The 14838-nt window shown below is 44.0% G+C and overlaps 1 protein-coding gene across 1 annotated transcript in view; it reads left to right on the plus strand.

Annotated features, from left to right (window-relative positions):
• The window catches only part of CPNE6 (copine 6), a 28851-nt gene extending 18957 nt beyond the window's left edge, over positions 1-9894 (plus strand). The window contains exons 8-16 of the mRNA XM_032960469.2: positions 2247-2345; positions 2586-2669; positions 4297-4356; positions 6260-6393; positions 6722-6776; positions 6933-6984; positions 7392-7528; positions 7945-8181; positions 8863-9894. Coding sequence (XP_032816360.2) covers positions 2247-2345; positions 2586-2669; positions 4297-4356; positions 6260-6393; positions 6722-6776; positions 6933-6984; positions 7392-7528; positions 7945-8181; positions 8863-8970 — 966 coding nt within the window. The 3' untranslated portion in view covers positions 8971-9894. The remainder of the gene's footprint in view (positions 1-2246; positions 2346-2585; positions 2670-4296; positions 4357-6259; positions 6394-6721; positions 6777-6932; positions 6985-7391; positions 7529-7944; positions 8182-8862) is intronic.
• The last annotated feature ends 4944 nt before the right edge of the window (positions 9895-14838 follow it).

A 14838-nucleotide genomic window follows, 5' to 3' on the forward strand; every position in this document is an offset into this window, starting at 1 on the left:
AACCGTCGAGCCGTTTTGTGTTTGTTTGTTTGTTCATTTGCCACTTTTAATGGCGTGTAGCAACGATGAAGGCCGTTCGTTCACAACCTGAGGTGCCCAAGGGCAGAGCGCACCGAGCGTGGGCAGACTTTCGTTAGTTTACAAAATTGTCCAGGTGTTTGGCAATGACTCCTGGTCGCCCCGTAGTGTTGGAGAGTGGGGGGGGGGTCTGGATAGAACTTGAGATTCAGCTGCTGAAGGCTCAGTTCCTCATTGCAGGATCTTACGGCCAATTAAGTTACAGGCGGTGTCGCAGTCTTTCCTAAAATATATAGTGGGCGAGAACTAGAGCCCAATTCCGCGATGTTTAAGTGTTGTTCAACACTTGAAGCAATTGGCGGGACCCCGGGGTCCCATCACTGCCCCGGGGTGGGAAAAACCGCGTAGCGAGTCTTGCCTTACCGACAACAAAACTAGCGTCAATCGATTGGCCTCGTCGAGAGCTACTCGGGGCACTAAATTATGTAAAAAGTTGAAAAATTACATAAACACGTTAAATTCACTGCCTGGGGGGCGGCGGGCTCGCCTAGGCAAAGAAGCTGAGGATCGACGACTGACGGAGGGCGTCGTCGCCGCGCGCGACCGCGGCGGACACCCCCCGGGGCTTGCGTTTGGCCGGTGGGGTGGCGCCCATCGTGTTGATCGCCGCCTGCTGCTGGCGCTTGTTGGCGTGAGTCTGGGCGGGCGGCGCGTTGCTGTCGAGGTCACGAGTGGGCGGACTGAAAAATAATAATTATTGACCTGATTTTTGCGGGACCCCAGGGTCCCGCCAAATGATTCACTTGTTTAACGTGTGTTATAACACCCCCATCCCTGGGTATGACCGGTCTTATAAAAGAAGAGCTCACAATGCAGGGTCGATAATTATTGCACAGGGCAGTGTTAGACCTGAGGGCTTGTGTCAAGTCGCCGAGGAGGTGAAGAGGTGACAGTACAGTCACTTGTATTCGGTGTGTCCAACAGCGGCCAAATGTTTGAGGTGTGGGAGCGTCGGTGTCACTGCCGTCCACTGTGTTCCCAAATCCAGATTGAAAACTCGTTTATTTGGAACTGGTTTTTGCGTTAAGTTTGATGTCCCCGCACCTCCGATCAGCGCAGTTGGCTATGTACGGTGTGAAAGACGTTCAACATGCATACGTACAAATGGTAAAAATAACAATCACTGACAGCGCGTTGTCAATGTCCTGCTGGATATAGGCCCCCTCACGCCATATTGTACATTAATGTATTAATTTTAAACTTCTTTCACGCCGTACGTAGCCAACCGTGCTAAATCCGAGATGCGGGAACCAACCGCGCTAACCGGAGGTGCATGAGGATTGTTTGGTTGTATTTCGCCATGCTGGTTAGTACGGGTTGGTGAAGGAGGTGGGGCAAGATCAGTTTGGATGTCGCTCAACCACTGTTGTTAGCTGTGGTCGCAAATTTAGCTCAGGGTCACCGAGTTCATAAATGCATTGCGCTAACCACTGCACCATCGCTCCAGCCCAACTGCGCCTCAATGGCCATACGAATTTTCGGGCCAATTTCTGAAGCTGACGGAACCGTTCATTCTTCGATTGCCTCCAAAGGCAACAAGCTTTCACTCGGTGTCCGTGAAGAAGTAAGAAAAATAGCTCAATACACTTGAATCAAAATTGCCTTGTTTTTAGACTCGTGAAAGTTCTATATCATGCCGTACTACAAGGCGGAATAATTTCTCTCTAATAGCCACTGCTGGCTTTGTGCACTGTGATTAATGCGTTGTTTTATTACAGTAGCGTCATGTTTATAACAGTGATGGGGAGGAATCCCTATAACGTCAATTAAATATTGCATCCCAGTTGCATTTTCTTTACAAAACATTTGACATGCTTTTTTGTTACATTAAATGTATTTTACAATTAACCTCTATTCGAATAGATCATAAAGACCACGGGACTACATATTTGTCAGGAGAAATCAGTGCCGAATAATTGTACCGCACTTATATGCTCCCACATCTATGCTCCCTGCATTCACCCACCCACACTGCCCAGTGTGGCGAAGTATAGTCTAGCAGCCGCTATGGGTCGCACAGTGCGGGAAGGCCCTTGTCCAGAGGTGGCTTTACAAAGAGAATACGACCATGCTTTTTATCATTCGCCAATTTGACAATTCTGTACCCACCAGTGAAAAACGGAGAGAGGCGACCGTAATCCACACTTCGTCCCGCCTCGCGCTCGCAGGTCGTGTGCGCCGACTGGAACCGGAATGGGCGATCCAACCCCATCGGGGAGTGCGTTGTCACCGTCATGCAGCTCAACCAAGCCAAGCTGAACAACACGGTTAGACCTGCATACTTCTTTTCCCACTGTTCAAAACCACACTGGGCCGAGCCGTGCCGTGCCGAGCCAGCCCGGCACGGCTCTGGTTGTTTTTAAACGTCAGAAGCCGAGCCGTGCCACTGACGGCGCACGCAACGAACGAGTCGAGACACGCGCAGGCAAAGTGGCGACGCTGTGCACCTTCACCCTGTACTGCTGAGAGTAAAAGTAACACGTGACATGACCTCTTACTGCGTGCAGGTCATGTTTGATCTTGTCTTGCCTGGGAACGTAAAGAACTCGAACTACAAGAACTCGGGCCAACTTGTGGTCGTGCTCTGTACGGTAAGTGATGTCGCCGCAAAGTACAACAGAAAGAATGCATTTCTTAAAATATGAATAATACATTGCATGATCAGAATCAGCAGCAAGAGCGCCAAATTGTTTATCTGCTGCTGGATGAGTGCCTCCCCACGCCATCGTCGCCATCACTCCCTCCCTCCCATCTCACTTCTGCACATGAACTAATCTCATCGCCACATCTCCATGGCGGTAGTTACATTGGGTGTGTTCTGTACTTTGGCTTCCATCACCGGTCTTTACCCTCATCCATCAACCCTTCCAGTGCTGTGTCCCGCCCAAGCCCAGTTTTCTTAACAGTTATCTAATTTCTCCTTTTTCCCTAATCCCAGCGTTCCTCTTTCTTTCCGTTAGTTTAATTCCAGACACGCATCTCCGCACGCTTCTTTGCACACTGTTCAGTTTTTGTTCAATTTCCTTTGTTAATGGCCATATTTCTAATGCATAACTCACGCCGTGCAAGGCACAGTTGTAAGTTGCTTTTCATTATGAAAATGAAGTTTTTCTATAGCTCCCCATACAGTATACACTTAATATTTACAGGGGATACATTCCTGGAGAACGGCTTGAATATTAATACTCAAAGCTCATGGGAAAATAGCGTTAAGGGAAGTAAACAGATTACTTTTAAACATAGAAACCGTATGTATATATTTATTCTATAGTGGTATTGTGTTATTTGACTTACGTTTAAGAATGGAATCATTTATTTGTTGTGATACATTTTTGTCGATTGTGCTTTTTGTTTTGGTGGCATTTCTTAATTGTTTATTCATTTTAGATATCGATTGGTAGTAGGGGTTTTCTTTGCTTGGCAGTGGCTGTATATGGCATCTGGTCCTTATATAATTAATGTACAGCGTTATGGGATGCTATTAGCGTGAATGGATAAAATTAAAGCATTATTATTCATGAACAAAAACATTTAAAATTGAAATTTCAATGATTAAATAAATATTTTGATATCATATACCGTCAGTGCATAATTTCAAAAATGTGTGAGAGAAAGCACTCGCACGTAAACGGTGCAGCAGACAGAGGTGGGCCCGGATGAGGCAGAGGGGAGTTTCGCTCCCATGATCCGCCCCACTCCCACTCCTCACGGCTTCTTGCCGGGCGGTCGCTTGCTCTGGCTGCGAGTATTTAAAATGCAATTTGAAACAGCACTCCAATAAATGTTTTTGCAAATACTGTACACAAAGCCTGATGAGAACCCCCCCCCCCCGCCACGAATATTATGGGGTTGCTGTACTAATCTTGTTCCCCTTTTATATTTCATCACTGTGATCCAGAATCCCCTTTCAATAATTACCCTCGGCAATACCCCACTCTGTTGTGTTTTCAAGTTCTTTTCAAGTTGAACCTCTGCAGCTAACTCCGAACTTATATGGAATTTAATATCAAGGAGCACCTCATACTGCTGTACATGGCAATCATACAAACGCAAACAGTGCACACAAACAACTATAAAAAAAAATTGTCAAAATAAAAGCAAAGCAAAAACCCGGGTTGGGCAGTTTGAGAAAGCAGCAGGGGACCTCGCCGCGTGAAACACCACAACCCCGAAAACTAAACAGACCGGCGAAGTGCATATTTTGTCTCCTGATTGCAGATTTGCAGACAGTACACCTTTCTGGACTACATCCGCGGAGGCTGCAAGCTGCAATTCAGCGTAAGCTCCCAGGCGTGTTGACGATGCGCCTGCCCTACCCGTACGTGTGTTGAACCATGGATCGTGCGTTGTACATGTTGGTTAAGGTCCCGAACCTTCATTGGTTTAATGGGTTCCGGCACAAACCTGAGGACGCGCTGCGAATTGTCGCCGTTTCCCTGACTGCCTCGGCCGTTCCTGGGTAGTAATAAGTGTTATTTCGTAATTGTTATGCCTAAAAAGTATAGAAAATGCCTATTATTCCCCACAAACTTTGCTTTTGTGACCAGGACAGTGATATTTTGAAATATTATCTATTTTCTTTTCGTTCACATGAAGTCAGAAATAAAAACACATTCATCAATATTAAGATGTATTTATACTAAAGTCATTTCAAAAATGACTAACAAAAGGTTGAGACACCAAGATGCACTACCACAGACGGGACTGGACACAACAGATAAAGTTCTCTGTTGGGAGGAACAATTTCGAAAAACGACTCACTTATAAATCTTTTGTAGTAATTTTTGTATTACTTTAATATTAATACATGTAAATTTTGATTCGTATGCTGTCTTTTTTTACTTTATGTGAACGAAAAGACACATTTGGCCATTTTTCTCATTGAAAATATGTACATTTCAAAATATCACTGTCCAGGTCACAAAAGCAAAGTTTGTGAGGGAATAATAGACATTTTCTGTACTTTTGAGGCATAAGAAATTAGAAAATAACACTTACTACCCAGGAACAAAAATATCCATTTGTTACACAGCGTAATGACATATATGTAAGGCATTATAATGACGGCTTATCATGGTATGGGGTTGCGATTCGAATGAAGAATATATTCTTTGAAAATTGATTAACATAGGTGTCCTTCGTGGCTGCAGGGGTTATGTGAATTCATTACAATATATACAAACTGAAAATGATTAATTCTCAAACGTACGATTTAACACATATATTACGGTGTTAATCCATGAATCAATGCATCATTACGTTCAGCGTTATATCCCATATACAATATATATAAATTATCCGAGTTTATCATTTATTTTTGTGATTAATTTAATCAATGTTGTATAATGTACACACCGCGAGTCAGACCCTTGTACACCGCATTATGAAACCCAAGCATGCAATGCGCCACTAATACAGGTCCTGTTATTTATATGCTCGACTAATCAGCATTACATCGTTGGTTCATCTGCGATAATGTTTTTTGCCGCTTGGTAATTTTGCTATTCGACGCATCCCTTAACGAGTGCCCTCACAGTCGGTGTCCCGGAGTTCCATATCCAGAGTAGCTCTATTAACGAGTTGGCAAGTGCCCCAAAACCAAAAACAGGATATCGTAAAGGGTGAAAATTGGCATTAATTTATAATTTCATATAAATTCTTAAGGCGCCACGGTCGCGATATGTTAACTACCTCGCCTGGTATACAGGAGGTCGTAGGTTTGATCCCGACCCTGACGCCTGCTGCTGTATATTTGGAGTTTGTATTCTCTCTCTCCCCGTGGTCGAGTGGATTTTTCTCCGAGTCCTCCCGTTCTTCCCTCCACATTTAGAATCAACGTGCGTTTAGAGTATTTGGTTGTAATAAATTTCCACGTGATAAGCCACTTCATTGAGCTGTCATTTGCGGCCAGGTCGCTTCTGAAAAAAAGTTATATCGCTCAGTTGGCCTTACCTGTTAAAATATAAATAAAACAGTAAAAAAACCCGGTGAAATAGCATATACATGTTGTCGATCAATATGCGCTGTACGTAATTGAGTTCATGATAACACCTGCAACCGCGAGAGGCGCATACCATGAAGATTCAGCAACAAAGCGTCAGATCAGTGACCTCAAGGCTGCCACCTTTGTGACCGCAGTTCCCACACCGGTCGCGTGCCCTCTCTGTGCTCCGCCTCCCAGATGGCGATCGACTTCACGGCCTCCAACAAGCCACCGTCGCAACTGGACTCCTTGCACCACACGGGGTTCAACGACGCCAACCAGTACCTGATGGTCATCCGAGCCGTGGGTGGGACCCTGCAGTATTATGACGCGTGCGTACACCAGCTGGCCAATGGCCATATCCGGCGTGCAAGCGGGCAAAGCGCACATTTTTCCCACCGACATTTTTATTTGTTTTCTCCTTCTCCCTGCAGTCAAATGTGCACACAGTCCCAGGAAATCTGCCCAGCGGTGCATTTAACCGTTAATTCTCTTGAGTTTTTGCCAGGAACGTATAATGCAAAAACTTTCGTGATATGATGCAAAAAAAGTAGTCGTCATATAAATAGCATGTTTATTTTGAGACTGAGCAGACTGCGTAAACAATGCAGCTTTCTGCGTGTGATGTACACATTCCTGTGTTGTCCTTTATCTAATCAGAGACAAGCAGTTTCCAGCTTATGGATTTGGGGCACAGCTGCCATCCGAGGAGAAGGTAAGACACTGAGATCTTGTGCCATGGCATCACAAAAGACTGCAGGAAGAGTGCAGACTATGCAATTGTACGATCAGAGACGTACCGTGCACATGTATTTGAGTATTGTCACTTACAATTGGTTCTTCTATCAGTCCGAGTTTTGTTGTGTTGCAGGTGTCGCAAGATTTCCCGTTAACATTGAACGCTAATAACCCAAATTGCGACGGTAAGTCATTTTGATCATCGCTTAAGTACACGTAAGTGCCTGAATAACACAATGTTTAAAATATTCATTGGTATACAATTATGAGCTATGGAATTCACTCCAAATTTGTAGTTATTTTATGAAGATGTATTACAAACTCCTGTCCTCCGCATTGAGATATAACAAGTTGGGCAGCAGTGTGATTTAAAACGCCACAATCACCACAACCTCCATTTTGATGGTAATTGTAGCCGTATTTTTATTCTATTTTGCTTTGTCTTTGACAAGTTTTTACTGGGGGTCTTTAGAAATCAGTCTGACAGACCAAACCTCTCCTCTGCAACGTCGCAGTGAGAAATTAAAATGCTGGGCGCGTTGCCTGATAATTTGTCCGTGATGTTTGCGGTGTGCGATTGTCCTCTTTGCAGGTGTGCAAGCACTGATTAAAGCGTACAAGTCTTGCCTGACGAAGGTGAAACTCTCCGAGCCAGCTAACCTTGCCCCGGTCATCAACCGCGTTGCCACCGCCGCTAAAAGAATCAAGTTTCAGAGTAAACTGGCTCACGTGAGTGACACTGGCGCAGTGCGCTTGGCAATGGGCTACGGTGTGAGGAATGAACATGGGGTACTCTGTGGCCAATTTCCCCATTCTTTCTATAGCCCCGTGCCTGGGCCCCTCCAGCCCATGGGCCCCGCTGCAGTTGTGCCTCCCCATTTGCAGTTGCACTGGATAGCTATGCCACTGCTAAGTCAGTTCCCTACCCACGGACTGCCAAAGACAACAGTGGCACTTCTACCTCCAAAGTGAATTTTGAGCAATGCGGTGGCAGCGATGAGTTGGTGAATCAGACAAATTTGTAAAAAAAAACTTCCAAACCCGCTCGACAGTGAAGTGTCCAGGAGATAACGCTACAGCAAGTGGATTCATCTACCGCCGCCCGCTATCCTGCAAAGGCACGCTACTTTCTCCGCCCTCCTCAGGAGTATCACATCCTCTTCATCATCACGGACGGCGAGGTGAAGGACATGCCGGCCACACGGGAGGCCATCGTGCAGGCCTCAAAGCTGCCCCTCTCCATCGTCCTCGTGGGCGTGGGCAGCAATGACTTCAGGGACCTCGTGGAGCTGGACAGTGACGACGCCATCCTGACGGCCCCATCGGGAGAGAACGCCTTCCGTGATATCGTGCAGTTCGTGCCGTACCTCGACTTCGCCAGGGTACGCCCCCGCGTGAAAAATCATGGTGCCCACTAGGGTTTTCATCTCCATCCTGGTTTTCCCATGGCATCCTCTTTCTGAGGTAGCTGTGCTGGAATTTCAGTAACCTTCCCAAGATACTACGAGTCTCAGTTTTTGTCAATTGCGTTAACATCTCACGGTGGCGAGATGTTAACTTTCCTGGTAGGCAGGAGGTCGTGGGTTCAATCCCGACCCTGACGCTGGTATATTTGGAGTTTGCACATTCTCCCCGTGGTCGTGTGGATTTTTCTCCGGGTCCTCCGGTTTTTCCCTCCACATTTAGAAACATGCGTTTCGAGTATTTGCCTGCAATAAATTTCCACTTGATGATTAATTTCGTTGAGCTATCATTTGTGGCCAGGTCGCTTCTGAAAAAAGAGCTGGATAACCTGGTAAAATAAAAATAACAAAAATTGGTTAGTTTAATACAACACTCAGTACAATGCATTCACATGCAGTTCTCCCCTGCTCTGGTATTGTAAGATATTTATCTTTCCATGATATGTTCTGGTTGTTGTTTGTACATCAGCTGATAACCCTCATTCCCTGCTTTCCCAGGCATTGATAGCAATACGATCGTTGTTCTTGTTATAGCACCAGCTGACCACTATCGCTGTGTACTTGCATGTCGTGCACCTGTTGTCGTGGCTGTGGACGCAGGATCCAGTGGAAAAATTCCTGGAGCAGGTGATGGAGGAGATTCCTCATCAGGTGGAGCAGTACTTCCATCAGATGGACCTCCAGCCGCCGAACATGACCAGCCCCTAAACTTCATCTTACATGTGGGGCGGCACATGAGATTTTGTTCCACGTCAACCATTCTGGGTATCGCGTCAGAAACCGCGGCGTGCTTTCACCGAGACGTGTTGTACGCACGTAGTGTTTGATCAAATAAACGGCTCGCTCTGGGTTTTAAGCTGTCTTTCACAACTAATCAAACAATGCAAATATGAAAAATCAACACAGAAGGGGGGATAAAAGCAAAGGATGGATAAAAAAAATCATCAACCTTTTTTGTTGCTGCAAAAAGCATCGTACCGTGCTATATTCCATCATCACGGCAGGGAAGGATTTTGTTTTGCTCAAATTCTTTTTGCCAGAAAACAATCTCACGCAGCCCAAGCTGCTAATTCGGTCCCACGTGGCGGTGTTGCTTGGGTTCACGTTTACACACCGCACCCGCACGCACCTTCTGGCACCGCACATGTGGCACCATCCCCGTGGAGGACACGAGGACGTGAGCCAACGTGGACAATTTGATATTTTGCACTCAACGTTTGGCCTCCCAGCTCTACCCAGTATGCTCTCCGGAACATTACACCCATGTCACTCTAGAGTTTGGGGTTGGTGAACTGCTTGTGGGAGGGGGAGAGGAACTAGTCTCATGCTAACATTTGTATGGATTATACTATGATATTATCATGGAAGAATGCGATCTGCTTACCTGCAAAGATGCTAACGCGTTGTTGGAGTACATTAATTATGCGGTTTGAGTATTAAACGTCTACACACCGTTGGTGTCGTTGTCACTTTACTGCTATTTGGGTTAATGTACTCTTTGAAAATGTATACAGTATAACTTTGAGCGAAATGTACTTAACCAGAGTAGGTCAATGTATTACTAATTACTACGTAAGGATATTGTTTTACCTAATGCATTTTATATGTTTATATAAAACTCGTACAACTGTTCATTTTTGTCATCGTGTGTTTGTTTTTTAACTTTTACGGGTTATGACGCCTTCGTAAAATTTTGGTATTGTAGAGGTGAATGAGTGGCTCAGAGGTCAGAGCGCTGAAGTGCCACTGGATTTAAAACCCAGGTTTCAGCCACCTGTGGTTAAACTAGCCTGGTCTCCCATTGCTGCACACACACGCAAATCCATTGAATTTCGTTCTGCACGTAATTTGGCTAAATTTTAGCTGCGAGGATTAAACATCGGTTTGTCATGCGGCACACTTTAATCCCAGTAAACACATTTCGTGATACTGCGTTGGCAGTGGCGCAAAAGCTAAATAAAACACTCAACATATTTGTCAAGAACATTGCCTTAAGGAAAAATATGCAAAAGGCGACGTTTTTGGGAAATGGGCCATCTCTGATGTGCTAAGAAGTAGGACCATTGTCCAAAACGTCAGCTATATCTCTTGTTCCCTTTTAAAGCCACAGTGTTATTAACAGACGGTGTTGAGTTTTTTTTTACTCCCAATGGTGGAAAGTGCTGCCTCCTACTGTGTAGAAGACAGGTCACTCGAAGGGATCTCGGATAGCTCTGACATCCATTTCCATGGGGTTTCCAACACAAAGTGTTGCACTCTTTTATGGGAGACCCGAGTGGGTCGTTCGTTTAATGAGGTGAGACCGATAGCAACATTCGTGAAATTATTTAAAATATTCATTAGACAAATGCTTTGTTCTTCTTTGGTTCTTTCGGTAAAGTCACGTAGAATGAGAATAAAATAATAAATTAATAAAATAACAATGCAATTCTCACGACGTTTCGGCCACAACACAAGTGGCCTTCATCAGGTGAAGGGACGAGACTGTTTGGAGGACAGCGCTGGAGCGAACACAGCCAAGCTCAGACCGCGACCTTTAAGCTGTGTGAGAAGAAATAGAGCGCCTTGACAAAGGAATTAGCATAAAAAATAGCATTTAATTGGCGGACTTAGCATGATGAACGGTGTAGAGGGGGTGAACATGTGCAGACAGGCGAGGGGGGGGAGGGGTAGTTTACATATTTATAGTGTGAAAAGGGAATTTAAGCTGCTGCAAAAGTTTGGGATACCACTACTTGAAAAAATATACTGTACTATTGAAAATTAGTTTGATCTTTGGTTCGGATAATTTAGCATTGAAGTAGCTGCGTGATTAGCTTGTGACTGGACACAGAAATGGCTATGTTACAGTCAAAGCCTACACATCCACAGAGGCACCTAGTACAAATCAAACAGGAGAATTTAGCATTGAAATAACTGAGTGATTAGCTTGTGACTGGTCATAGAAATAGCTATGTTAAAGTCAAAGCCTACACATCCACAGATAATTTTATTGTGTTATTTTATTTTATTAATTTATTATGTTATTCTCATTCTACGTGACTTTACCGAAAGAACCAAAGAAGATGAATCCTTGCAGTCACGAAAGCTTTAAATCGAAAAATGCTTTGTTATTTTTTGAAAGAAAAACGGGAAGTTTATCCGGGGAAAATTGGCCTGCGATTTCGTCTCCGTGCAGGCACCAGATTTGCTGCCATCCGTCTCCAACGACCAGTCGATCACTGGTTCGCACGGCCTCCTGCCGACTTGAATTGCCCTTTTAGTTCTATTATTGCGTAGGGCAAGCAGTGCTTTCATAATCTCATTGCCAATGTTGGAGGTCTGCGAGCTACAAGATGGCTTTGGGAGAGAGTTATTGTAGTTTTGCTCTTCCTCCGTTGAAGAAGCACATACGACAGTGGTTTACTGTAAAGGCCATAGCGAAGGTTGGTTGCATGTTCACAATCGCAATGCTCTGGCTAGTGGCCATGAGTTTAGATAAGACCAGCACGGCGGCAGGTTGGTGATGATGTTGGCATCTGTAGCCTTTGCAACCCTGAGGAGCTGGAGACAAAGCCTTTCAATCTTCGGAAGCTGAGACAATCGCACGAGTGACCTGCTGAGAATGTTGTTGACATTGGGGAATTGTCGGAGCCATTTGAAGATGATAGAGCATGCAAACATATGCATAACTATTTTTGGACACGCCAGCCCCATTATTTAAAAAGTCAAATGTTTGGAGTACAGCAAATAGATTTTAGCCATCGTCATTCTGAAATTTCCCAACAGTCTTAAGGTGCACAGAACTCACAAAGGGAAGGTCGGGATACAGGATGGATATATTTGTATTTGTATGCAAATCATTTGGTGATGCTGCTTTGCCAGTGGTGCACAACAAAACAAAGTCAACACATTGCTCAATAATACTGCCTTACAATAAAATATATAATCGGTTACTTTTCCAGCAATGGCCGTTCTTCGTGGGAGGGTTTTGAGTGCATCTAAATTTCCAATCTGACCCGAAGACCCAGAACATTCCATAGACCTGTCTGCCGCATACGTGCACATTTATTAACATTAATGGTGTAATCCCTGAGGAGCAGATATTCAGAGAGAACGACGTTGGAAAATTGGGAATATGTATGTTTTAAAATGTCAATAAAAACAAATGTTGGTGTAAATAATCTTTAACACGTAGGCTTTTGCGAGAAATATCCATAAGTGACTTAATGTGATGAGTTACTTTAACTGCGTGTGGTATTACCTTTGAATCTATGCATCTTTTGTGGAACGCCAGCAAAGACATCAGCTTCATCCGCTTGATTCGGAGTTTCTCCAATTTTCTGGATTGAAGAAAAGTATCCTCCTCACGTGAGAGGTTCACAAGTGACGACATCACATCTATCCCTCTATTTAAGAACGAAACAGGAGGATTTATCCACAAATCTGTCTATCACCTGAGGATTCTAATTGTAATTACTGGCAAAACGTCGTACTCAGATTGTAAATGTTGCGGATTTAATCTCCAACACACCGGTGTGCTGTACTATGAACGAATTGCCATGTTTTTTTACGTAACACACCTTACTGATTGGCAGTGTCGGTTGGTTGCGGGTTTAACGACACATTTATAATTACGTGATCTAACCCAAAACACACTCTTATGCAAAGCATCTGTAAAGAAAAAGAAACTGCCTGAATTGAGTTTGGACATCGTGATATATATGTCATAGGACCATTTTGCCAATATCAAAGTATGAAAAATAAGAATAGGTTTTACCCTTTCTGGCAATACAATTGGTGTTACGATGTTCAAACACCAAATATAAACCGTTTGCAAGGAATCGTTTCTGCTTTAACCACACACAGTACTTGTGTTGAACATGCAAGCAAACATGCTCGGATAATATATGCATTGTCTTTGAAACAGATGATTGAGAATGATTGTTTATTGTTTTGTTTTGTTGAGATTATTGTTTTGTTGCCAGAAAGAAGGGGAAAACCTATTATCATATTTTGGTACTGGCAAAGGAGGTCCCATGATGTAGCTGCCAACCCCGAGCTCTCATTACTCTGATAGTGGCATTGTCTTTGTGCTGTGTACGCCTTTTGGCGTCCTCTGGTCTAACACCGTTTTGAGACGAGGCTCAAAAGAAAGCCGTCTCTGGTGTGGACCAATCAGTTTCAAAGACAATGCATCATATTATCAGAGTATATTTTTTTGTTTTGCATTCTGACCACAAGTATTGTGGTGAATGCAGACATGATTCCTTGTAAAAGGTTTCAGTTTGGTGTTTTAACATCTTAATACAACTGTTTTATTGCCAGAAAACAGGGGAAAACCTATTCTCATATTTTGGTATTGGCCAAGGAGGTCCCAAAACGGATTATTCTTATATTTCTATCTATTTGATGTTTGAACATCCTAACACCTGTTGTATTTCCAGAAAGGGTAAAACCTATTCTTATTTTTCATAAATGATATATGTTGGCCTCCGGGGTAGCTCATATGCCCACAAAGAAAAACGACGTTCATAAAAATTCTAAAGGGGCGTGTGTAATGCATCTCGGCCTTGCTTAATGCGTCAAGATGCTCTCCATTACTGTGACACCGCCGTTTCTCAACAAAAAAAGAAAGAGATTTGCAAAGTTGAGATGGACGGCGGTGCTCGATCAAATGTCGATGATTGAATCGGCGCTCTCACTGGTGGAGAGCACAGGTTTTGTTTTTTGCTATAATGTTCAACGCATAGGGTTGTGTTTGCTCTGCGGGAATCCTTGGCCAATATGCGAACACTCGTTCGTGGAAAGCCCGTTGAGAGTCGACGGTGTATAACTCTCATCACCAGCTCCCCCCTCTCTCTCCCCCCACACACACACGCACCATCCTCCCAAAGGAAATACCTACCGACCGTATGGTTTAGAAACGGAGCACGCGCCCCGCGCATGGATATTGTAAATTGTACCGAATATGTAATAATTAGCGCCAGGCGCTAATTAGGTTTACATTTTTATTTGTCGTGTTAAAGGGCAACGTGCGTTTCGAAAATTTTTACCTCCTTCGCATTTAACTGACTACTCATTATAAGTTTTCCGATGAGCTTTGGGGAGCGGTATAAGGGGATGTCAGATTTTTAACCCTTAATTACGCAGTTATCTTGACTTGTGTAATGTGCATGTAATTGTGTATTGTTACTAATTATTCGAGTACAGTAATGCATTTGCAAAGTGTTGCAGGTTGATTGGGCTCAGCTTTGTACGAAATCAAGTCACAAAACAAACATTAAAATTGAGAAGTAATTTCCAATTGGCTCAATTCAACTTCTCAGATTTAATTCGAGTAACTGGCGTGTGACAAACATTTATCTCGGTAGTATGGTGATTCGTGTGTGTGTGTGTGTGACATTGCAACATCTCCGAGTGTGCGGCTAAAAGGGTAAATTTTAGTTCTGGAACATCTCCTTGCGGAGGGGGGCAGAGGCAGCGGGGATCTGATCTCGAACTGGGAGATTAATTGAGTTCCGAATCGATACTTCGTCGAATGACACAAAAGCAGTGGCAACGTTGGAATGAAATTGGGAACAAATCGACAGGGGA

Source organism: Petromyzon marinus, chromosome 25 (genome assembly GCF_048934315.1).
Source record: "Petromyzon marinus isolate PM22_M1 ecotype Great Lakes invasive population chromosome 25, UKy_Petmar_22M1.pri1.0, whole genome shotgun sequence".
NCBI classification, from domain to species: Eukaryota; Metazoa; Chordata; class Hyperoartia; order Petromyzontiformes; family Petromyzontidae; genus Petromyzon; species Petromyzon marinus.